Source organism: Sinocyclocheilus anshuiensis, unplaced genomic scaffold (assembly GCF_001515605.1).
Source record: "Sinocyclocheilus anshuiensis isolate Anshui unplaced genomic scaffold, SAMN03320099.WGS_v1.1 scaffold276, whole genome shotgun sequence".
NCBI classification, from domain to species: domain Eukaryota; kingdom Metazoa; phylum Chordata; class Actinopteri; order Cypriniformes; family Cyprinidae; genus Sinocyclocheilus; species Sinocyclocheilus anshuiensis.
The window spans coordinates 174,920-198,621 of NW_015554080.1; the positions used below are offsets into that span (position 1 = coordinate 174,920).

The 23,702-nt window shown below is 35.9% G+C and overlaps 1 protein-coding gene across 1 annotated transcript; it reads right to left on the reverse strand.

Moving 5' to 3' along the window:
- Positions 1 to 2,507: 2,507 nt before the first annotated feature.
- LOC107669035 (ras-related and estrogen-regulated growth inhibitor-like) lies at positions 2,508 to 23,592 on the reverse strand. Its single transcript, XM_016461135.1, has 5 exons — positions 23,518 to 23,592; positions 21,418 to 21,546; positions 10,567 to 10,623; positions 4,391 to 4,464; positions 2,508 to 2,966 (listed from the first exon to the last, which is right to left on the reverse strand). The coding sequence occupies exons 2-5, from the start codon at positions 21,476 to 21,478 to the stop codon at positions 2,547 to 2,549; spliced, it is 612 nt and encodes a 203-aa protein (XP_016316621.1). The 5' UTR covers positions 21,479 to 21,546; positions 23,518 to 23,592; the 3' UTR covers positions 2,508 to 2,546.
- Positions 23,593 to 23,702: the final 110 nt, after the last annotated feature.

Here is a 23,702-nt window from a genome sequence, read left to right on the forward strand (position 1 = left end):
TGTTTCCTGATCCTGGGAGAGTAGACTACAATGCCGGCTGTTCTGACTCACAGACTGTAAGTACGTTTTTTATATTTAAAGAGTTTTTATATTTTATAAAATATATATATATATATAATATAAAGCGAGTTTTTTGAGCAGTGTAGAGTAGTGCTTGTTGTTTGTCTTTTCTCTGATCACAAATGCAGACATGGTTTTATGTTTACGCAGCGCGATGCAACTCAACACGTAAAAAGACAGTATAAGTCATTATAATCAGTAATTATGTCCCCACTGGATGCAACAAATGCCTCGTTTATAATGGGTTTTCATGTTTTTGTCTCGTCGCTCTGGTCGGACAGGGCATCATCACAGTATGGTGAGGGGCGTAACATTTCCATCACACGCTTGAGGTATTCGGCCAATCACAACACACTGGATAGCTGGCCAATCACAGCACACCTCGCTTTTCAGACCGATGAGCTTTGTAAAAATCGACGTGTTTCAGAAAGGCGGGGCATAGAGGAGAAATAATAATGTACAGTATGTGGAAAATAATGTGTTTTTTGAACCTTAAACCGCATAAACACATTTCATTACACCAAATACACAAAATAATGTTCTTTTTAGCAGCATCATATGACCCCTTTAAGTTTTAAAAAGTTAGCTGAAAGCCAGTCTTTGATTTCAGCTAAACAGCTGGACAAAGAAGGCGGAGGAAAAGTGTCAGGTGGTTTAGAAGACAGGTAGAGCTGGGTGTCATCGGCATAGCAGTGAAAGTGAATACCATATTTCCTGAAAACGTGACCAAGCGGGAGTAAATACATTATGAATAGAAGCGGGCCCAAAACAGAACCCTGAGGAACACCAGTAGTAACTGTAGATGATCTCGATCGTAAGTGCTTAAGTTGGACGAACTGAGTGCGACCAGAGAGATATGACATAAACCAGGACAGGGGTGTGACAGTGATCCCAATAGAAACTAACCTGTCAAGGAGTATCTTATGCAAGATGGTATCAAAGGCCACACTCAGGTCAAGAAGGACAAGTATGGTTAATAAACCAGAGTCAGCTGCCAACAACAGATCATTAGTGATTTTAACAAGAGCAGTCTCTGTACTGTGGTGGGGATGGAAGCCAGATTGAAAATGCTCAAACTGTTTATTATCAGAGAGATGATCATGGACCTGTGTTGCAACACACTTTTCCAGAATTTTAGAGATGAATGGCAAATTTGAAATCGGACGGTAATTATCTAGGTTAGATGGATCAGCCCCTGGTTTCTTAAGGATGGGAGAAATAATAGCAGACTTAAGAGAGGAGGGTACAAAGCCAGAAACAAGAGAAGAGTGAATAATTTTAGTAATTAATGAAGATAAAGATGGTAGACAGGATTTAACTAAGTGAGTTGGTTAAGGATCAAGCCAACAGGTAGTAGACTTAGATTTCCGGATATGACACAGTATCTCCACAGCAGTTGGTAAATAAAAAGTGGAGAAACAGAGTGTGGGGGCACATGAAAGGCTGGACAACGGAAATCATAACCTAAGTTACTTGCAAGTAATTGTTGGTGAATATTTTTAATCTTAAACTCAAAGAAAGTCATAAAACTGTCACATAGTGTGGTAGAACACATATCTGATGGCAGAGAGTCAGGTGGTCGTAAAATATTTTTTACCACAGAAAAGAGAGATCTTGAGTTCCCTTCACTAGCTCCAATTAAATTAGAATAATAGTCAAATTTAGCCTTAGACAGTGCATCCTTGTAAAGTTGGCTATGGTCAGCAAGCACTTATTGTTGTGTACAGTAAGACCAGATTTGGCATGCAGGTGCTCTAACCTACGGCCTTTAGTTTTAAGTTGACGAAGTTCTGGGGTAAACCAAGGAGCAGAATGTCTAAAAGAAACAGTTCAGGTTTTCACAGGTGCATAAACATCCAAAATCTCAGTTAGTCCATTATTATAATATGAAACCAGCGCATCAGCATCAGGAAAATCAGCTTTGCTGAAAAAGATGGCAAGTTCATCTTTTGAGAAGTGTTTGTGATATTTTGAATGCAGTGCTTCATTTCGCAAGAGATGTGAGGCATTTAGAATTTTGTGTGTGCAATTCTTGGATTTGTGTGTAAAGTTTTGAAAAAAAGAGGCAAAGTTTTGAAAATGTGTGAAACAAAACTGTAAAACGTTTTACATATGAAGAACACATCATTCTGAGGAAACATGCTTAGTTTCATAAATTCATAAAGCTGCAGTCCAAAACAAACATGTGGCTGGATTTTGATGCGAGAGACAACAGCAGATGCACTTTTTCACTGGAGAAAGAGTTATCATGGATGATTATCTTAATGATGGATTTGTTTCAGTTTTGTCTTCTCCAGATGTTAACTGATGGACTAGAGTGCTGTGGATTACTTGTGGATTATTGTGATGTTTTTATCAGCTGTTTGGACTCTCATTCTGATGGCACCCATTCACTCCAGAGCATCCATTGCACATTTCTCCAAATCTGATGAAGAAACAAACTCATCCTGATCTCGGATGGCCTGAGGGTCATATCCAGAGATGCTTTAGCTGCTGATCTTGGTCAGCATCTTGTTGATGGCCTGTTTGACGTGTGTGGTGGAGCTGCGGCGGCGGGTTTTGCCCTGAACGGCACGCCTGCGGCGGATCTCCCTGCAGAGCTCATGAAACGCCTCCGCCACGCCTCCACCCGTCCCCACCTGATCCGCGCACGCTGAGCACTCGTAGAACGCGCAGGCCATGTCCGCTGCCAGCCGCTCGCCCTCCTCCGTGGCCACCTGCCGGGTGTGCTCCAGATCCGCCTTGTTTCCCAGCAGCACCAGAGGCACGTGTTTGGGCCGCTTGACCTCGTCCAGGAGGCCCTTTAGCGGAGCCACGTCCTCGAAGCTCCCGCGGTCCGTGATGTCATAGACCAGGATAAACCCGTCTCCCCAGCGCATATGACCCTCCTTCTGGAGCACGTCCTCCTGAGGAACACAAACACACTGTTAGTAAGGTCACATGACCTGTGGGTGTGGCCTAGCGGTCAAAGACGAGGGTTGTAGGTTCAAACCCGGTTCATCAGTGGTTAATGCAGGAGAAACGAACCTGTGACCACCGTTAACTAAAAGTGAAACCATAAAAAAATTGTTACTTGAAATAAAATAAATGTTAACTGAAGTAAAGCTGAAATAAAATTTGTTTAGTTTAAGTTAAAGTACTAAAACAATCTAAAAGTAATGAGTAAAAATGAATAAAAATATGACAATAAACAACTAAAATTAAAGTGAAAACAGAATATATGTGTCCCTGCAGCACAAAAGCAGTCTTAAGTCGCTGGGGTATATTTGTAGCAATAGCCAACAATACATTGTATGGGTCAAAATTATACATTTTTCTTTTATGCCAAAAATCATTAGGATATTAAGTAAAGATCATGTTCCATGAAGATAATTTGTAAATTTCCTACCATAAATATAGCAAAACTTAATTTTTGATTAGTAATATGCATTGCTAAGAACTTAATTTGAACAACTTTAAAGATGATTTTCTCAATATTTAGATTTTTTTGCACCCTCAGATTCCAGATTTTCAAATATTGTCCTCTCCTAACAAACCATACATCAATGGAAAGCTTATTTATTCAGCTTTCAGATGATGTATACATCTCAATTTTGAAAAATTGACCCCTATGCCTGGTTTTGTGCTCCTGGGTCACATATAATAACATTTAATTCAAAAGATCACATCTTAAAATAGTACATTCAAAGTTTTAATAGCTTTTTTGATACATGAGATTGATAAATATTTAATTTATGTCATAATAGCTCTTTGAAAATGAGAAAACAGGAGGTTAATTTTTTTATTAATACCTAACCTTACATTTGTCGATTCAAATATTTGGCACGCAAAATAATTAAGTTGCATGCGAGTTTTAAACACTGGTTCTCATTACTGACCAATCAGAACGGATATTCGCAACACTATGGAATGTCCCTCCTCTCGCATTTATAACCAATCAGCATCAGAGAAAGCCATTCCAGCCAATCAGCTTTCAGAGTCACTTTAGAGCGTCATCACGCCTGGAATGGAAACTTGAGTGAAAATAACGAATAAATGCAAATTACTGAAAGATCTGAAGAGAAGTGAGACTGAAATAAATGAATAGTTCAGGTGAGCACATGAAATGTGGCTTTCCATTCATTTCTAAATGTTTTATTTATAATTTGACGCTGCGTCATTTGTTCGCTTGATTTACTATATTGAGTATCGCTGATCGGAGAGATTATAACGCGCCCTTTTTTAATATATGGATTATTTGAAGATATCGCAGAATATCCAGGTGCAAATATATAAAAGTACACCTGCTGCAGTGTATTATTGATGATGTGTATGGTTGCGTTTAGCGCACCTGTCCGGCGGTGTCCAGAATCTCCATGCTGACGGTCTCCTCATCGATACTGGCCTGATGGCGGTAGGTGGACTCTGTCAGAGAGACATAAAGCTGTGTTAGCGGTCAGGTGTGACATTAAACTCACACTCGGTCCGCTGGTTAGTCAGGTTTTGCCGTCCCATAGCGCAGTCGCATGACTTTTTTGATGCGCTTGGAGGAATTTATTCGCAAAATGCATTTCCATCTCCCATTATTCGCATCAACCCTTTTTCGCACAAGTCAAAAACCACCTCAAGCGAGCGTAAAAACTTTTTTGCGAATTAAGGGATTTTTATTCTAAATTTGGCGTTTCCATCCCTCGTTTCTCATGCGATACTTCAAAATGCGCATTAAAATAGGGTGTTTTTCCCGTCCCACACACACATACATATATCCATTCAGCTGGACTCAATTCCCAAAAGAATCGATTCTTCATTTCCGACGTGTTCAGAATCGTGAGTCGATTCCACTCCAGGGAATCTGTTCCTATGAAGATTGAATTGCAGCGCTAATATTCAACTACAGTTCGCTTTTCCCAAAAAGTTTTGGGATTTTTGGAATTTTTAACATATTTTCTGTGAAAGCAGTCAACCCAGATATCTAGCGTTGTTACTTAATAACTTAATAAAGCATGCATATTGATCATATTATCAAAATTATCGAGCAAATATTATCAAAGTTGTCTCTTTTTTGACAACAGTACTGTAGTAACCTGACTAGTTATTTATGTTTTTGACACAGGATTAAAAAAAAAAGGTAACTGCAACTTTTTACCTCACAATTTAGTTGATCTTTCCCAATTCTGAGTTTTCTTCTCAGAATTCTGAATTGCACGATATAAATGTTGCAAGAATGGCAAGATAATCTACAATTCTGAGAAAAAAAGTACAAATTGTTAGATATAAACTTGCAGTTGTTAGAAAAAAGTCAGAATTGTGAGATAAAAAGTCGCAATTGTCTTATTTATTTATTATTTTGTGGTGGAAACAAAATAAAATAGAATCGTGATATATAAACTCAGAATTGCAAAATCTAACCTCGACTTGCTAGGAAAAAAAATTTGAATTCTGGGTTTACATCTCACAAATCTGTTTTGCTTGTTTCTGCCATGGAATAAAAAATAAATAAAAGGTCATTTTGACTTTATCTCGCAATTCTGAGAAAAAAACTAGAATTGTGAAATAAAAAGTTGCAGTAATATTTTATTTATTTATTTTATTCTTTGGCAGAAATGTACAGAAGAGGATTAGGGCCAAGCAATGATAAAAATATAAAACCATCTCGAGATTAAAGTCGTTAAATTTCGAGAAAAAAGATGTTAAATTGCAAGAAAAAAAGTCGTTAAATTACGAGAAAAAAAAACTCATTCGATTTCGAGAAAAAACTCGTTAAATTACAAGAAAAAAGTAGTTAAATTGCGAGAAAAAAGTCGAGATAAAATGTTGAGAATAAACTCATTAAAAAATGAGAAAAAAATCGTTAAATTTCGAGAAAACAAAACGAAATATAATGTTGAGTATAAACATTAAATTACGAGAAAAAAGTCATTTTTTTCCTTGAAATTTAACGAGTTTTTTCTCTAAACATAATGACTTTATTCTCGAAATTTAATGAGTTTAATCTCAACATTTTATCTCGACTTTTTTCTTGAAATTTAACGAGTTTTTTCTCGAAATTTAACGACTTTAATCTCGAGATGGTTTTATTTTTTTTATTATTGCTTGGCCCTAATCCTCTTCCGTAGAAATGGGCTTGTTGTTGTTCATAATGTAAATAAAATAATTAAATTTAATTGCATTTTGTACATATTTTTGTATAACTTTGTATATTTTGTGAGCACTTTAGGGAATGAAATTACATAAAAAATGACTGTTTGTAAAACATAAGAAGCGATTCTTAGAATCGATTCCAAAACCTGGAATTGAGCAGCACTATAACGACATGTTGTGCCTGACCCCGGTGCATTGTGGGACATTGGCTCTGTGTCTGACAGCATGTCACTGCTTGCGCGAGCTGCCAGCACACGATCGCATGCAAAAGCCATCAAACACACACTGGCTGTGGATTGAAGTCCTGGACAGAAACGCAGTGTGAATGAATGTGTTTATGAATGTTTCTCCAGCCTGGTTCTCCGCCAGCGGATCATTCACTCACGAAGGCGGTCGGTTTCTTCTCATGTGAACACAAAGAATGAAAGCCTCAACCTTTGAAGGAGCAGTTCAACCATAAAATGATCATTCTGTCATCGTTTATGACTTTCTTTCTTCCTCCAGATGTTTAGCAGGATGTTCTCGTGACTATGCATTTAGACTTAGGGCACTTGGGATTGCATTTTCTTCATAATACCGCGTGATAACTCTAGCAAAATGCAGTGAGAATTTCAGAATGCATTCTGAGCCAAAGGTGCAGCAAAATGGTAGCAATATGTGGAGCACAAAAGCAGTCTTAAGTCGCTGGGGTATATTTGTAGCAATAGCCAACAATACATTGTATGGGTCAAAATTATACATTTCTCTTTAATGCCAAAAATCATTAGGATATTAAGTAAAGATCATGTTCCATGAAGATATTTTGTAAATTTCCTACCGTAAATATATCAAAACTTAATTTTTGATTAGTAATATGCATTGCTAAGAACTTCATTTGGACAACTTTAAAGATGATTTTCTCAATATTTAGATTTTTTTGCACCCTCAGATTCCAGATTTTCAAATATTGTCCGATCCTAACAAACCATACATCAATGGAAAGCTCATTTATTCAGCTTTCAGATGATGCATAAATCTCAATTTCACAAAATTTACCCTTGTGACTGGTTTTGTGCTCCAGGGTCACATATGGTGATTTAAATGTCTTTTATTTTCTTAAATGCATTGACAGTTACATATAAGACATTTCAATTGCATTTTCATTAAATACACCGTGATGAACTAATTTTGCTAGTTTTTGTGTGGACATGTTAAACATATCTAATCAATTTGGGTAATACATTTTCATTTTGCAAGTAATAAAGCGTTAAAATATGTTTTTAATTTGCATATTAAAACTAGTTTAGGAAATGGCAAATGAAATTTATATAATTGAATTTTCATTTTCATTTTGCACTAAATGTTGCACATATGTATGGGAAAATGCAAATTTAAATACAGAATTGCATTGCCATTTTGCATATTACATTTCAAATTGAATTTGAATCGCAGTGTTTAATCGCAACATATAATCATTGCAGTTAAGTGTTCACCGTCTGTTTGATTACATGCAATTTGTAACTAACTGCGTGATTTTTACTGTACATTTCTGTCATAGTCACCATGAATAACCTACTCCTAAATATATTGTAGAAACTTAACATTTTCTGTACAGCTGCTTTGCAACGATTTGCATCGTGAAAAGCAGTATACAAATAAACTTGAATTGAACTGAATTGAATTTTGCTCCAGCTCCAGAAACATTATAATGCATCATAACTGTGTCCGTATGATACTTAATTGAGCTTCTTTAATGCGTCTTTAATGCATTTGAGTTTGGAATGACTTTTCTTTCAGTGTGAATTTTTCCTTTCTACCTGTAAACAGCTTATTAAACTCAGATTCAGACTGGTTTCATCTGAGGACACAAATGAATCGTTCTTTATTCCCTGCAGGCGTCTGCGGCGGTGAACTCAATTACATCTGATGGGGAAGAATGCGCAGGCGTGTTTATCAAAGAGACCCTCACATCCATTTATATTCCACATGAGCGTCACGTCTCTGTGTTTCACTCGCTTCAAAGCTCTGGCTGTGACTCCTCCAGTCTGTCCCGAGTTTACAGAGGTCAGAGGTCACCTGTGATGAGGTCATGAACAGCATCAACGGTCGATTTTACAGCTCGGCTCGTCTCATCGGGTCTTGAGATTAGTCAAATTACAGCTGATTCTAGCCAAACCCCGCCCACAGGAGGACTGACATGTACAGCGGCCAATCACAGTTTTCCATTATCATGTGATGTTTAGAGGGGGGTAAATAGTAGCTCGAGATAAACATCCATTTTTGTTGTGATAAAGAATTCTTAAAAATGTGAAAATTGTGTGTGTGTTGTGTGTTTATATGAGTGTGTGTGTGTGTGTACGTGTGTTTATGTGAGTGCTTTTGTGTGTGTGTGTGTGTGTGTGTGTGAGAGAGAGAGAGTTTGTTTGGTTCCCAACATTTTTGTATTTAATAAAAAACAATCTTGTGGAACAGCATGAGGCTGAGTAAATGATGACAAAATGATCAGTTGTGAGTGAACCAGTCCTTTATTAAAAGCTGAAGAACAACAGTTATTAGTAATAAAGAAAAGCTACAAGAAATATGCTTTTCATGTGCTACTGTAGTTACTTCATGATATAAAATGTTTAAGAACTGATTAGATTTTCCTGTGCCTTCATACGCATTGTGGAAAACTGTATCCCACAATGCAATTTTGTATTTTTAGGGAAATAAATACATGTTTTTAGGAATAAAATCAGTGTGAATGATACATGAACAAACCTTTAGAATATAGAGAGGAATAAAACTGTAAAGTTTGGTTATGTAAGATAAAAAAAACTCTTTAAAGATATGGATTGAAATTGATATCTAATACACAAATAGATAAGGAGCATTAAAATAAATGATTAAAGTCTGAGAAATCACTTTCAAGAGAAGATATGTTTGTGTCTGAAGTATGTTTTACAAGATAATACTATTTCAGTCTTTCTATTTCTAAAATTCACGTTCAATTCAATAGCTATGTTTCCATCTATTTTATGCACATTTCGGAATATCGCATAAAAAAAAAACACTTGGATGGAAATGCCAAGATGTGCATAAATTCTAAAAATGTGCATTAAAAATGTATGCGCACAAACGACTAGGATTAACTTTTCATCCTTTCAATCCAAAACAATACATTTCACCATGCGCATCAAAAAAGTCAGGATGGAAATGCCAAGATGTGCATAAATTCTAAAAATGTGCATTAAAAATGTATGCGCACAAACGAGTAGGATTAACTTTTCATCCTTTCAATCCAAAACAATACATTTCACCATGCGCATCAAAAAAGTCAAGCGAGCAAAGTCTGTCATCTAAGTATTTCTGTATAATTGTCTTAAAAGTCTGCATTTCCAAACAGCATTTGTGTGTGTGTACGTGTGCTTATGTGAGTTTGTGTGTGTCTGAGTGAGTGTGTGTGTGTATGTGTGAGTTTGTGTGTGTGCCAGAGTGTGTGTGTGTGTACATGTGAGTTTGTGTGTGTGCCAGAGTGAGTGTGTGTGTGTGTTTATGTGAGTTTGTGTGTGTGTCTGAGTGAGTGTGTGTGTGTGTGTGTATATGTGAGTTTGTGTGTGTCTGAGTGAGTGAGTGAGTGTGTGTGTGTGTGTGTGTGTGTATGTGAGTTTGTGTGTGTGTCTGAGTGAGTGTGTGTGTGTGTTTCTCATGCGCATCAAAAAAGTCAAGCGAGCAAAGTCTGTCATCTAAGTATTTCTGTATAATTGTCTTAAAAGTCTGCATTTCCAAACAGCAGCATTTATTGTGTTTCGTCTGCTCGCTCTGAGGCGCAAGTAATATATCATATATGAAAATTATTATATTTAGTGGCTTCGCCTACTTTTCTTAGTGTTATTTAGTGCCACTTTATCGAGAAGTGACGATTTTGTTCTCCTTGACTCATTGGATGGAAATGGTGCTTTATTCGCAAATGTTTTATGTGATGCGCATAAATTAAATTTGCATATTTGGATGAAAACATAGCTAATGTTTCTTATTTGTAACTGTTTGTGAAATTTACAGTGTGAATTGTTTCTACACCAATTTTTTTCAGTGTAAATACTGTAGATGGTATGCTTTAAAAGCTTTTAGGCATTTTAGCTTCAAGTTTTTTTTCCCCTGGGAAAATCAGTCCAGAGATGTTGATGACATCATCTGGTCCTCAGAGGCGGGGTTTAAGATGAGAACTTCCCTCATCCTAAAAACAGCTAGAAATCTCAGGTTAGTTATATTTGTGGAGTCTTTTAGCTGGCGCCGTTTGTCTATTCTTTTTCTTCCTGACACATTTGTTTTGTCTTTGTAGGACGGATCTGTTGTTGACCTTCAGTGAAGGTGTGTTGTGTCTCTCTGGACTGATTCTGATATGTGTTGTGTGTGTGTGTTTCTCACCGAGTGTAGGGTCGTACTCCCAGATGAAGCGTTTGGTCAGGAACCGAACCACCAGAGCTGCACAGACACACACACGCACACACACACACACACACAGAGAGAGAGAGAGAAGTTGTGAGACTCAGTGAGGATGAATGTAAGAGAACACACACACACACACACACACACACACACAAACAAACTACAGCACAATGGCTAGACTTCACACGTCTGTTTCCTGATGGAGTGACCATCTCAGGTCAGTTTAAAGAACCGTCTTAAGGAATCTCTTGAGATCCTAACTGATCTTTCCACACAAACATGACCCCTCACATAATGATTCTACACATTTATGAATCCTGACGCAGACGGAGTGAATGCACTGCAAGAGTCGTGCTGTCAAGAGTTGTTTATTTGTGTTTGTAATAGAGACGCTTCTCCAACGCTGTTGGTTCCGGAAGTATTTGTTCCATTACTTTTTCCCTTAGGGATTTTAAAAAGTCTATAAAAGTTATAAGCCGTGACGCAGCGCTGTGTTTCTGCTGAAAACACTGCTTGAATGCACATGACGCAGCAGCAGTGCAGATGTGGGTGTCAGTGAATGAGATGCTGTGGATGGAGTGAATGAGTGCGGCTCTTTTGTGCTGCTGTCTGAAATAATGAGCGTGTGGGAGAGCAGGTGACCTTCCTTCACATCCTCTACATCCCGCGCTGAAGACTGAATAAAAATAGCGGCGCTGCGGCCCACAGAGACGTGCGTGGATTCTGTTTGACGGGAGGTCAGGCCTCAGTCGAGCGTTTCACATGCAAACAAATGAGTGCAGACAATCCACTCATGTAAAGAGCTCAGATTTCATCTGCTTCCACTTAAAACGTCCTGCAGGAATGTGTGTGTGTGTGTGTGTGTGTGTGTGAGTGTGAGTGTGAGTGTGAGTGTGAGTGTTGTTTGGTTCCCAACATTTTTGTATTTAATAAAAAACAATCTTGTGGAACAGCATGAGGCTGAGTAAATGATGACAAAATGATCAGTTGTGAGTGAACCAGTCCTTTATTAAAAGCTGAAGAACAACAGTTATTAGTAATAAAGAAAAGCTACAAGAAATATGCTTTTCATGTGCTACTGTAGTTACTTCATGATATAAAATGTTTAAGAACTGATTAGATTTTCCTGTGCCTTCATACGCATTGTGGAAAACTGTATCCCACAATGCAATTTTGTATTTTTAGGGAAATAAATACATGTTTTTAGGAATAAAATCAGTGTGAATGATACATGAACAAACCTTTAGAATATAGAGAGGAATAAAACTGTAAAGTTTGGTTATGTAAGATAAAAAAAACTCTTTAAAGATATGGATTGAAATTGATATCTAATACACAAATAGATAAGGAGCATTAAAATAAATGATTAAAGTCTGAGAAATCACTTTCAAGAGAAGATATGTTTGTGTCTGAAGTATGTTTTACAAGATAATACTATTTCAGTCTTTCTATTTCTAAAATTCACGTTCAATTCAATAGCTATGTTTCCATCTATTTTATGCACATTTCGGAATATCGCATAAAAAAAAAACACTGGATGGAAATGCCAAGATGTGCATAAATTCTAAAAATGTGCATTAAAAATGTATGCGCACAAACGAGTAGGATTAACTTTTCATCCTTTCAATCCAAAACAATACATTTCACCATGCGCATCAAAAAAGTCAAGCGAGCAAAGTCTGTCATCTAAGTATTTCTGTATAATTGTCTTAAAAGTCTGCATTTCCAAACAGCAGCATCCATCTCCGAAAGAATCAACTGCATTTATTGTGTTTCGTCTGCTCGCTCTGAGGCGCAAGTAATATATCATATATGAAAATTATTATATTTAGTGGCTTCGCCTACTTTTCTTAGTGTTATTTAGTGCCACTTTATCGAGAAGTGACGATTTTGTTCTCCTTGACTCATTGGATGGAAACGGTGCTTTATTCGCAAATGTTTTATGTGATGCGCATAAATTAAATTTGCATATTTGGATGAAAACATAGCTAATGTTTCTTATTTGTAACTGTTTGTGAAATTTACAGTGTGAATTGTTTCTACACCAATTTTTTTCAGTGTAAATACTGTAGATGGTATGCTTTAAAAGCTTTTAGGCATTTTAGCTTCAAGTTTTTTTTCCCCTGGGAAAATCAGTCCAGAGATGTTGATGACATCATCTGGTCCTCAGAGGCGGGGTTTAAGATGAGAACTTCCCTCATCCTAAAAACAGCTAGAAATCTCAGGTTAGTTATATTTGTGGAGTCTTTTAGCTGGCGCCGTTTGTCTATTCTTTTTCTTCCTGACACATTTGTTTTGTCTTTGTAGGACGGATCTGTTGTTGACCTTCAGTGAAGGTGTGTTGTGTCTCTCTGGACTGATTCTGATATGTGTTGTGTTTGGGTTTGGTGACGCGTCGTGTGTTATTTTAAGTCCAGACTTCACGGTTATGAATCATCTTCTCAAATCCCATTGAGAATCATTGTGTTTGACCCACATTTCTCCATCATCAGGTCAAGAGACTAGAGCAGATACTCTGACTCATTGATCGGATGGTGAAAGTGCCTCTATATGATGAATGAGAGCGACTGATTGCGTCAGAATTGGATTATGAAGAGAAGCACGCTGCAAAAATTAGGTTCTTCCTCAGTATCTCTGTCTTGTTTTCCAGTACAAACATCAAAGCATTATTAATTCAAGATGTATTTGCTTAAGTTGCAAAATGACAGATCTTGTTTTCTGAAAAAATGTCAAAAATAATTGTTTACACAACTTAAAACATGAACAGGCATCTCATAAGATTAAATATCACAAAACAGTTGATGGTACCCATTGTCTTCCATAGTGTTTTTTTCCATACCGTGGAAGTTAATGGCTACCGTCAATTGTTTGGTTACCAACATTCTTCAAAATATATTTTCTTTTGTGTTCATACAACTTGAGGGTGAGTAAACGATGACATAATTTTCACTTTTGGCTTGTTTGTCCCATGCTAGCAACATGTTAAAATATGTTAGCAATGTGCTAAAACATTGACAATATGTTAAACATGCTAGCAGTTGTAAAAACATTCTTGCAACTTTGCAAAACATGTTAGCAATGTGATAAAAAAGCTAACAGCATGCTAAAACATGTTAGCAACATGCTAAATCTTTAAAAATATTTTAATTTTTGGGTGAACTATCCATTAAATCTGAAAACAAGACGTTAAATCTTCAGTAATTTTGCTTGTCAAGTAAAAGTATCTTGATTTAATAATGTTCAGATATTTGTACTGAACAACAAAATAAAATACTGCATCTTTTCAGTGCATTGATTTCAGGGAAATGAATCGCTCATTATAAGACTGAGTGAGATGTCATATGTAGCAAATCCGAGCAACTAGCCTGAGACATGTTAACATGTTAAATCAAGCTAGCAACATGGTAAAACATAACAGCGTATTAAAGCATGTTTAGCAATGTGTTAAAACATGCTAAAACATGCTTGCAACACGTCAAAACATGCTAGCAATTGACCAAATGTGCTAACAACATTTTAAAGCATGCTGCTAGCAAGGTGCTAAACATGCTAGGGTTAGGGTTAGCAACATTGTAAACCATGTTAGAATGCCAAAAAAGTTAGTGATTGTCAAAACGTGATCAGTGTGGTAAAACAGGTTAACAATGGGCAAAACATGCTAGAAACATTCTAAACCACGTTCGAATGCCATAAATGCTAGAGAGTAAAACATACTAGCAACTTGTTAAAACATGCCAACAATGTGCTAAAACATACTAGCAACTTGTTAAAACATGCCAACAATGTGCTAAAACATACTAGCAACTTGTTAAAACATGCCAACAATGTGCTAAAACATGTTAACAATCAGCAAAACACACTAGCGACTTTTTATAATATGTCAACAATGTGTTAAAACAGGTTAGCATATTAGCAAAACAAGCTAGCAACATTCTAATCCATGTTAGAATGCCAAAAATGCTAGTGATTGTCAAAACATGTTAGCAGTGTGTTAAAACATGGCAACAACATTTTGGCATTTGGCAAAACATGCTAGCAACATGTTAAAACATGTTAACAATATGTTAAAGCTTGTTGGCAATGACATGTTAGCAACTAGCTAAAACATGTTAACATGGTAAAACATGTTAGTAACTTGTCAAAACATGCTAGCAATTGGCAAAACATGTAAGAAACATACTAAAATATGTTAGTGACTTGTTAAAACATGTTAGAAATGTGTTATAACAAGTTAGCAACATGCTAAAACATTTAAAAATGCAAGCGACATGTTAAAAAATATTAGCAACATGCTAAAAATGCAACATGCTAGCATTCAACAGTCTGTTTAAACATTTTAGCAACTTGTCAAAAAATGTTAGCAGTGTGTTAAAACATTTACATTTACATTTACATTTAGTCATTTAGCAGACGCTTTTATCCAAAGCGACTTACAATTGGGGGATACATAAAGCGATTCTTCTTAAGAGGCAAACAGACACAGGAAGTGGTTGTAATACCAAGTTCTTAGACATTGTTCAAATAAGTACAAGCTAGAAAGAGAAGGAATAAATAAAGAGAGAGAGTTATTTTTTTATTTTTTATTTATTTTTTTTTTATGATGAAGTCAAGTAGCTTCGAAAGAGATGGGTTTTCAGCTGTCGCTTGAAAATTGTCAGGGATTCAGCATTCCGGCTCTTCTGTTGACTAATCGCTTGACCCAAGTTATGACAGTGACCAAGCAGTTTAAATACTCTACGGTCGCTGTGGCCGCCTTCTAATTAGCACAGCCAATAGTCTATAGCAGGGCAATTCCTCAAATCGAAACTACAGTTCGCACTTAAACGCAGGAAGGGAGCAATTAAATTACACGCGCTCCTTCTTAGCCGAGGGCAATTATTATAATTACCAGAAAGTGCAATCAAAAATACAAACGCAAACAAAAATATAACGTAGAAATAGGCAGAAAACGAAATATTCCTTCCTAGCAGCAAGTAATAATTCCAACAGCAGATCTATAAACAAGTATTATGCAGGACACTCACGTGCAGCCGTCTGTCTCTTCTGTTGACTAATCGCTTGACCCAAGTTATGACAGTGACCAAGCAGTTTAAATACTCTACGGTCGCTGTGGCCGCCTTCTAATTAGCACAGCCAATAGTCTATAGCAGGGCAATTCCTCAAATCGAAACTACAGTTCGCACTTAAACGCAGGAAGGGAGCAATTAAACATGGCAACAATGTGCTGAAACATGTTGGTAATTGGCAAAACATGCTAGCAACATGTTAAAACATGTTAACAATATGTTAAAGCTTGTTGTCAATGACATGCTAGCAGCTAGCTAAAACATGTTAACATGGTAAAATATGTTAGTAACTTGTCAAAACATGCTAGCAATTGGCAAAACATGTTAGAAACATGCTAAAATATGTTAGTGACTTGTGAAAACGTTAGAAATGTGTTATAACAAGTTAGCAGCATGCTAAAACATTAAAAATGAAAGCAACTTAAATATTAAGTTATTAATAATATAATTAGCAAAATGCTAAAAATGCAACATGCTAGCATTCTACAGTCTGCTTAAACATTCTAGCAACTTGTTAAAACATGTTAGCAACATGCTAAAGAATGCCAACGTTTTTACCATTAAAACCTTTAGCACAGATGTCACATTTCAGCTTCATCTGGAGCAAAATTAAACCAATTATCTCAACATATTGTGTGTACAATGTTTGCTGCATTCATGTGCTATCTGAAATATCGTAAAAACGATTCCTATTCGGAAACTGGACAAGAACAGCCTGTCGAGTCGTATTTACGAGATAGTTTTAATAAAAACCATAAACTATTGCTCTAGACTGTTATATTTTATTCATTTTTCCCACAGCATCTTCATCGTAAGGAAGCTTATTTTCTTCACAGAATAAAAAACACAATTGCGACTCTTTTTTTTTTCCCATCTAACAATCCAGACTTTTTTCTTGCAATTCTGTAAATACAACTTGAGAGATATAAACTTGAAATTGGGAGAAAAAAATCATAGTTGTGAGATAAAAAGTCACAAAAACTTCACAATTTAGCCTTTGAAAGTTTATATCTTGCAATATTTAATATATTTTCTGAGCTTATTTCACACTTCTGACTTTTTCTCACAACTTTGACTTTATGTATTCCGTTTTTTAGTCTATATCTCACAATTCTGAAAAAAATAAAAAGTCTGATTCGCGAGGAATTGCAAGGAAAAAAAGTCAGAAATTTGAGATTAAAAAAAAGTTGTTGCAATTACTTGTTTTTTTTATTCTGTGGCAGAAAGGATCTTCCATAACATTGCTTTCTCTAGCTGTTACAGTTATGTATATTTACATACATAACCATTTAATGCATATTGTGTGTATTTTTAAGCATTTATTTCACCAAAGCATCAGAATCAGCAAGCTAGATGAAACTTCTGCGCCGGTTTATATGATTGTTAACAAATGTGACACTTAATTTTATTAAAAAAATCCTTTGGATATTGATTAAATTGCATTTTGGCTTTAATACGATTTATTAACAAACCACTTGAGCACAACAAACTCGTAATTACGACTTCAGAAGTAAGTAATAGCCTTGTGTATTGAACTGTTGTATCAAATCAGCATCGCTTCTTGTGCTGTCATGTGATGATCTCTGTCCAATCACAGCACTGCTGTCAGCATCACTTTCATAGATTGATTTTTCTTCTTCCTGCTGAGCCTCGTTATGCAGATATCAGAGCCAAATTGAATTCATTAGTGTCATTAAGGCAACACACGTGTGACGGCTCTGACTGTTGTTTGTGTGTTTATATCAAACTAAAGCAGCTGTGATTGATTGTGTTAAATCAGAATCGTTTTTTCACTGAGATGTATTTACTATATAACACAAAATACAACAGTCAGACCAGGGTTACTGTAGTTAACTAAAACTAAAACCATAAAACCGTTTTTGTTACTTAAAATAAAAACTAGCCAACTTGCCATTTTTTCATTTTAGTAAAATAACTAAAACTGAAATAAAAATGAATGAAAACTATATAGACATTCAGACACCTCAGTCATTTTTACATTAACAAGCGCAGTTAGACCAGCCTAAAGACATAATGATAATCCTAACGATAAACAGCATTGTTGACAATATCAGATATCCTGTAAACGTGTGTTTCTTAAGGTTACACGTCTGATTTATTAATTTAATCTAAAATAAAGTCATATTTTGGAACACGTCACGGCCCTCCAGTGTAAAATAGGTCATGTTTATTAGCCGGGTTCATTCGGCCATCATTTTCCTCCACTGTATGTGTGTTATCTTTAGCATTTCCTCGAGTCAGAGCGCACAGACCTCTGAAAAATGTCACCTCTAATCACTAATTTCCTTGCTGCTCCGATGTTCAATTTCCTGCAGCCGCTGACGTGAATAATAGCATATAATGGATTGGTTTTAACGCTTTTGTCTGGTGTGTTCGGTGTGTGTGTGCATCAGTATTACGGCCGTAACTCTCCTCGTGTTATTGCAGGCTGATATTTATGAAGTCACGAGCGTCTGGCTGTATCTTTGGTGGTCTGGACGTTCGGTGTGAAACGCTCCTCAGCAGCATCTTCATCACGGCTCCGGACAGATTAACCAGCGTAACACAAACACTCGCATTTTTTCCGTCTCCATCTCAGACTGATGACCTGAACTGCACTCATTTAATGCAGAAATCACACTGCTTCCCATCCCATGTGCTATAATTAATCTCAGACCCCAAAACGGTGATTAATCAATTTGCATATCAGTCAGATTCAGATAAGTCTGGTTTCAGGTGTCATCTGGTTTCATGTCCATCTACTGGCGCAGACTTGAGCTGGACGCTCACTTGTCCTTCTTTTAAGATCATTATTTTACACTTTATACAATGATATATAGTAGGGGTTCTCAAAGTCTACATTCAAAGGTCCAAATCTTAATTTTCATCAATGTCAAAGGTCCGGAACAATTGGTTATTACAAAACTTGTTTTTTATAAACATGCATAACAAATCAACACTAATTGTTCTGAAAAAATAAAGTGCCTTTTGCATTCAAAATACATTAATAACAAGTGCAAAAGTGGCAAAACAATTGATTTAAGTGTCAGCAATAGAGGTCGACCGATATGGGTTTTTCTCTGGCCGATGCCGATATTTAGAAATCAGGGCAGCCGATGGCCAATTATGATGCCGATTTTTTTGGCCGATATGTTTGTCCAATTTTCTTCTTTTCCCCCTTCATCTCATAAAAGAGAGTAAATGTTTATTGCAGGGCACAAGATAGCAATAGTAATAGTAGTAGTAGCCTAATTCAAAACTTAAGCACCTTTTCAAAACAGTTCTGAAGCTTTTTGTTTATGTTTGCCCACAGACTTGCAAATGCAAATTCATTCTCTGCCAGCAGGAGGCGCTTTTGGAGCAGGAGAAGTATAGCGGTTTCCACGGTAATGGCTGTAAACAAATCAGTGCTGCGCTCACGAACACTACTTTATCAGGCATTACAGGAACGACGAAATAAAATTGAAGCTTTTTTGAAGACAGTCGGTTCTTCATATAAAAACCTAAAGCTGCATTTGGTTTTAACATGCACTTTTGCATTTTAACCACTGATCTATATAAATATAATTTATAGTTCCCTATTACAGATCAGTGATTTTAACACAATTTAGTCTTAAAAAAACGAAATCAAGCTTTTCTGAAGACGGTCGGTTCTTTTCGAAGATACATTCATATAAAAACACCCGCGCCGCATTTTGATTTGTTTATTCAACCAAGTATAAGCCTTTTGGAAAATCTATTTGTGGCGGTCAGTTTTGATATTGTGACGAGCCGCCACAAATAAGTAAGGAGTCCGGACTTTGAAAAGTGCTGATATATAGTAACTAAATTAAACGCAATTAATGTTAATTTAATTTTAGACACATTATTGTCATTATGGACTGTTTGCTCGACCAATCATTGTACCACTATGACGTTTCTGAACGAATTAGGTGAGTGATTCAACAACTAAATTCGAAACGGTATACTAGTATACTACTGATACTATTTTAGCATATCTTTCTATAGCAGTAGTAAGAAAATTTGCTTAGTTTCTGAATGAATCAGCCGTTTTGAATGAATCAGAGTGAATCAATGACTCATGCATTAAGACGGTAACTTGTCGCCACCTATCGGTGATTTCAGTTTTATATTTAAAGCATCATTTCATAGTTCAGTATATGCTATATTTACCACATTAAGCTTCTAACATGTTTGCAGTGTAAATGCATTCATGCCATCTCTAAGCTGCATTAAATACTGCGTACATCTATATGCCATATTGTGTGCCACTTTTGCAAAGATAGATTTTATTGATATTGATTTCATTTGATTAGTAACAGCCCTGAAGTGTCTTATACTAATTGTATTTATTAAATACTTATATAAATGATGATGCATACTAGGGATGCACGATATATCGGCCACCATATCGGTATCGGCCGATAAATGTACATTTTTATGTTATCATTATCGAACCGATAAGAAAATTTTGCCGATATATTAAAGCCAATAAATAATGCATTATTTAACTTCAGATGCGCACTGTTCACCATGATGGTTTTTAATTGCTTGAAATATTATTGGAATCACTTCAAAAAGGAAAATACAGTGAAGTGCAACATGTGCAGGGCAAGTCTGTCATAATATAATGAGAACATTACTGTTAAATAATGTTATGTAATCTTTGTGCGCCCGTGTTTAAGTGCGTTGTTACGGGAAGAGCGCATTCACAACGGAGCTGCACCTTCATGACCAGCACAGTTAAGTTTGCTTGTGCAGGTTTAAGAATATATTTCACTTTTTATACTGGCTTCACAATTCCACTTATAGAAATAGCCACCAAAATAATAATAATTCATAAGACCCAACTGTTTCAGCTGAACTCTGAACTGCAAAAATTAAGTTCTTCCTCACTATTTTAGTCTTGTTTTCCAGTACGAATTTCTAAATGTGATTAAATTAAGATACATTTACTGGAGAATCAAAACAACTGAAGATATGAAGTCTTGTTTTCTGAAATATATATCGAAATTAAGTGAGTATATGGTTAAAACAAGAACAGAGGGATCAGAAAAATAAATAAACTTAATTCAAAGGGAAAATGATTATTTTTCTTGTTAAAGGAATTATGAACATTTTATATTTATTTTGAAGAAATAAAAATAATTTTAATTTTAAAATGTATTATGTTAAAATAAAAATATAAAATGTAAATATTAAGACTTGTTTTTTAAAAATGTATCAAAATTAAGTGAGTTTATGCTTAAAATGAGAAAGTATCTTCCAGTGGGGTCAGAAAAATAATCTTGTTTTCCCTTTGAACAAAGTTTATTTTTCTGAGCCCATTGGCAGATATTTTCTCATTTTCTTTTTTTCTTATTTGTTCAAAAAACAACTTCATATAAAGTCATTTAGTATCTCAAGTAAATGTATCTTGATTTAAGGATGCTGGAAAACAAGTCAAAAATACTGAGGAAGAGCATAATTTTTTGCCGTGTTTTAAGAAGGTACAGAGAGTAAAGCTATTCAAGAAGTATTTTTTGTAAAACAAATGGAAATTGTTTTTTAAAAACTTTGAAGTGTTATTGGTCTTGAGTAGTCTTAAATTTACCTTCATAAAACCTGTAAATTCACACTAATGTTGAACTTCAGACGGCAGCAGGATGGTCTAATGGAAATATCGTCTGGCTGTGCATATCAGGGATGGATTTACTTTATCATAAGATCTTCATTTATATAATTCATGTATTAACAGAGTGTCGCAATAACGTCTCGCTCTTACCTGACTTTCCCACTCCTGCTCTGCCAAACACAGCCAGCTTCACCTCTGGACTCTTCGCCATGACGACGCACGCAGAACGAGCCAATCACAGAGCGGACGGAGTCACCATAGCAACAGCATCATCTCCACCTGAAACAGATGACGGATGTAAAACAGCAGATCTTCATTATATAAAGGATGTGTTTAACCCAGCACTCGCTCAGAACTAAACAGTCAGTTTCTACAGTCGAATATTTAAGCACTTTGTGTGGAGAAAATCCACGTCATGAAGGTGTTTATATGATCATCTGCACTGATGAATGAAGACTGATCAGCAGCTTCTGATGATCTGATTAAATGATTCCTCAAATACTGGATCATCCAGACTCTCGTGATGATGAGTGAAGCTTGTAAACAATTTGTTTGTAGATGATCTTCTGTCCTACAGCATCTGAGGTGAGATGATCTGAGCCTAAACGTCACTGAAGGATCTGCTTGCTACACAGTGATGCCACAGAAGAACCTTTTTGTCTAAATGGTTCCATAAAGAACCTTCAACATCTGAAGAACCTTTCTGTTTCATAAAAGCTTCTTTGTAGCGAAAGAAGGTTCTTCAGATTATAAAAAGCTAAGAAAGAGATGTTCTTTGACTGAATGGTTCTTTGTGGAACCAAAAATGGTTCTTCTATGGCATCGCTGTGAAGAACCTTTAACACACTTTTATTTTTAAGAGTGTACTGTCTTTTTTCACATGATCATCTCATCATCAGCACGGCAAAAAATCAGTACTCTTGTTCTTCAATCAAGATCAATTTACTTGAGAAACAACATGACAGAAGATTTATCAAAATTATGTGATTTTTGTTTAAAACAAGAAAACAACCTTCCAGTTGAATAAGAAAAATCATCTTCAAAAGGGTAAACAATATTTTTCTGACCATGTTGGCAGATTTTTGTTGTTAAGATGTTAGAAAAATGTATCAAATGTGTTTTTGAAAAATTCCAAATGTGAAAATTTTGAAAAATTCCAAATTTGAAAATTTTGAAAATTCCGATTTGAAAATGAAAAATCCTGCCAAGTGGGGTCAGAAAATAATTTTTCTCTTTAAATTAAGTTTCTTTTTCCAGCCACATTGGCAGAAATTTGTTTTTAAGACATATATTTATAAAATTGAGATTTAAGATATCTTGTTTTTTTGAAAAATTTATTTAAAGTGCCCTAGTAAAAAAGTAACATATTTAAAATACTTTTATTTCATACTAAGTATAGTTCAAATCTATTCACATATTTACTGACAGATAACTCGAGACTTACTGATATAAAAATTATAATTAAACTTTATTTGGCGTACTACTTGTGCACAATGCACATTTCTTAATATTAAGTCTAAAATGTGTTTTAATGTCACTTTTGATGAGGATTGTATGATCTTTGAATAATATCGGTCTTTAAATGCAAACTATTTAAACTGTAGCCTACCTGAAGCACACTTGCAATAGTTTCACTTTAGCACAATAAAATATACTAAGTATATCTTTAATTGGACTTCAGCACTACTACTAATATGCATTAATTACAAAATTAGTTGTTCCAATTTACTAGACTTTAAGTATACCAGTTGATAGACATCAGTTGCTTTCTATCGGACAGTGAGATTGAGAGCTGCGTCTCTTTTTAAAAGCATCATAGTTCAGAGATTCTCCTAAAGCTGATGCTGAAGCCTCATTAGATTCACTAGCGACTTCAATTAAAACCTTTTCATGTGATTGAACATCACACAGGTTCATGGACAGATCTGTAAAAGCCAGACACTGACCTTTACCAATGCCACATCAATACCAGCTCAGACTCCAACAGGACAATCAGCTCGTTCTCCATCACATTCACTCATTAAATGACAGTGCTTTACAAAAACAGACTTAGACTCAGAATCAGCATGAAGAAATCAGACCTCGTCATCAGATGTCATCGTCATAGTGTTGCTGCTGCTGCGGATGATGTGACATGATTGTTTTATTAATAATAATAATGTATGGTGATATTGTCTGGTGTTCGGGCTGCTGGTTCTTCTGCATTGTTTTTGAACTTGCTGTAATGTGAGAAGAGAAAGTGTGACTTACCGTGAGAAACACTCGAGTGCGATCAGATCCGATGATGTGGATGAGTGTGAGAGCGCAGACATTCGCTGTGAGTGTGTGTGTGAGCGTGTGTGTGTGAGAGAGAGAGAGGGAGAGAGAGAGAGAGAGAGTGTGTGTGTGTGTGTGTGTGTGTGTGTGTGTGAGAGAGAGAGTGTGTGTGTGTTTAA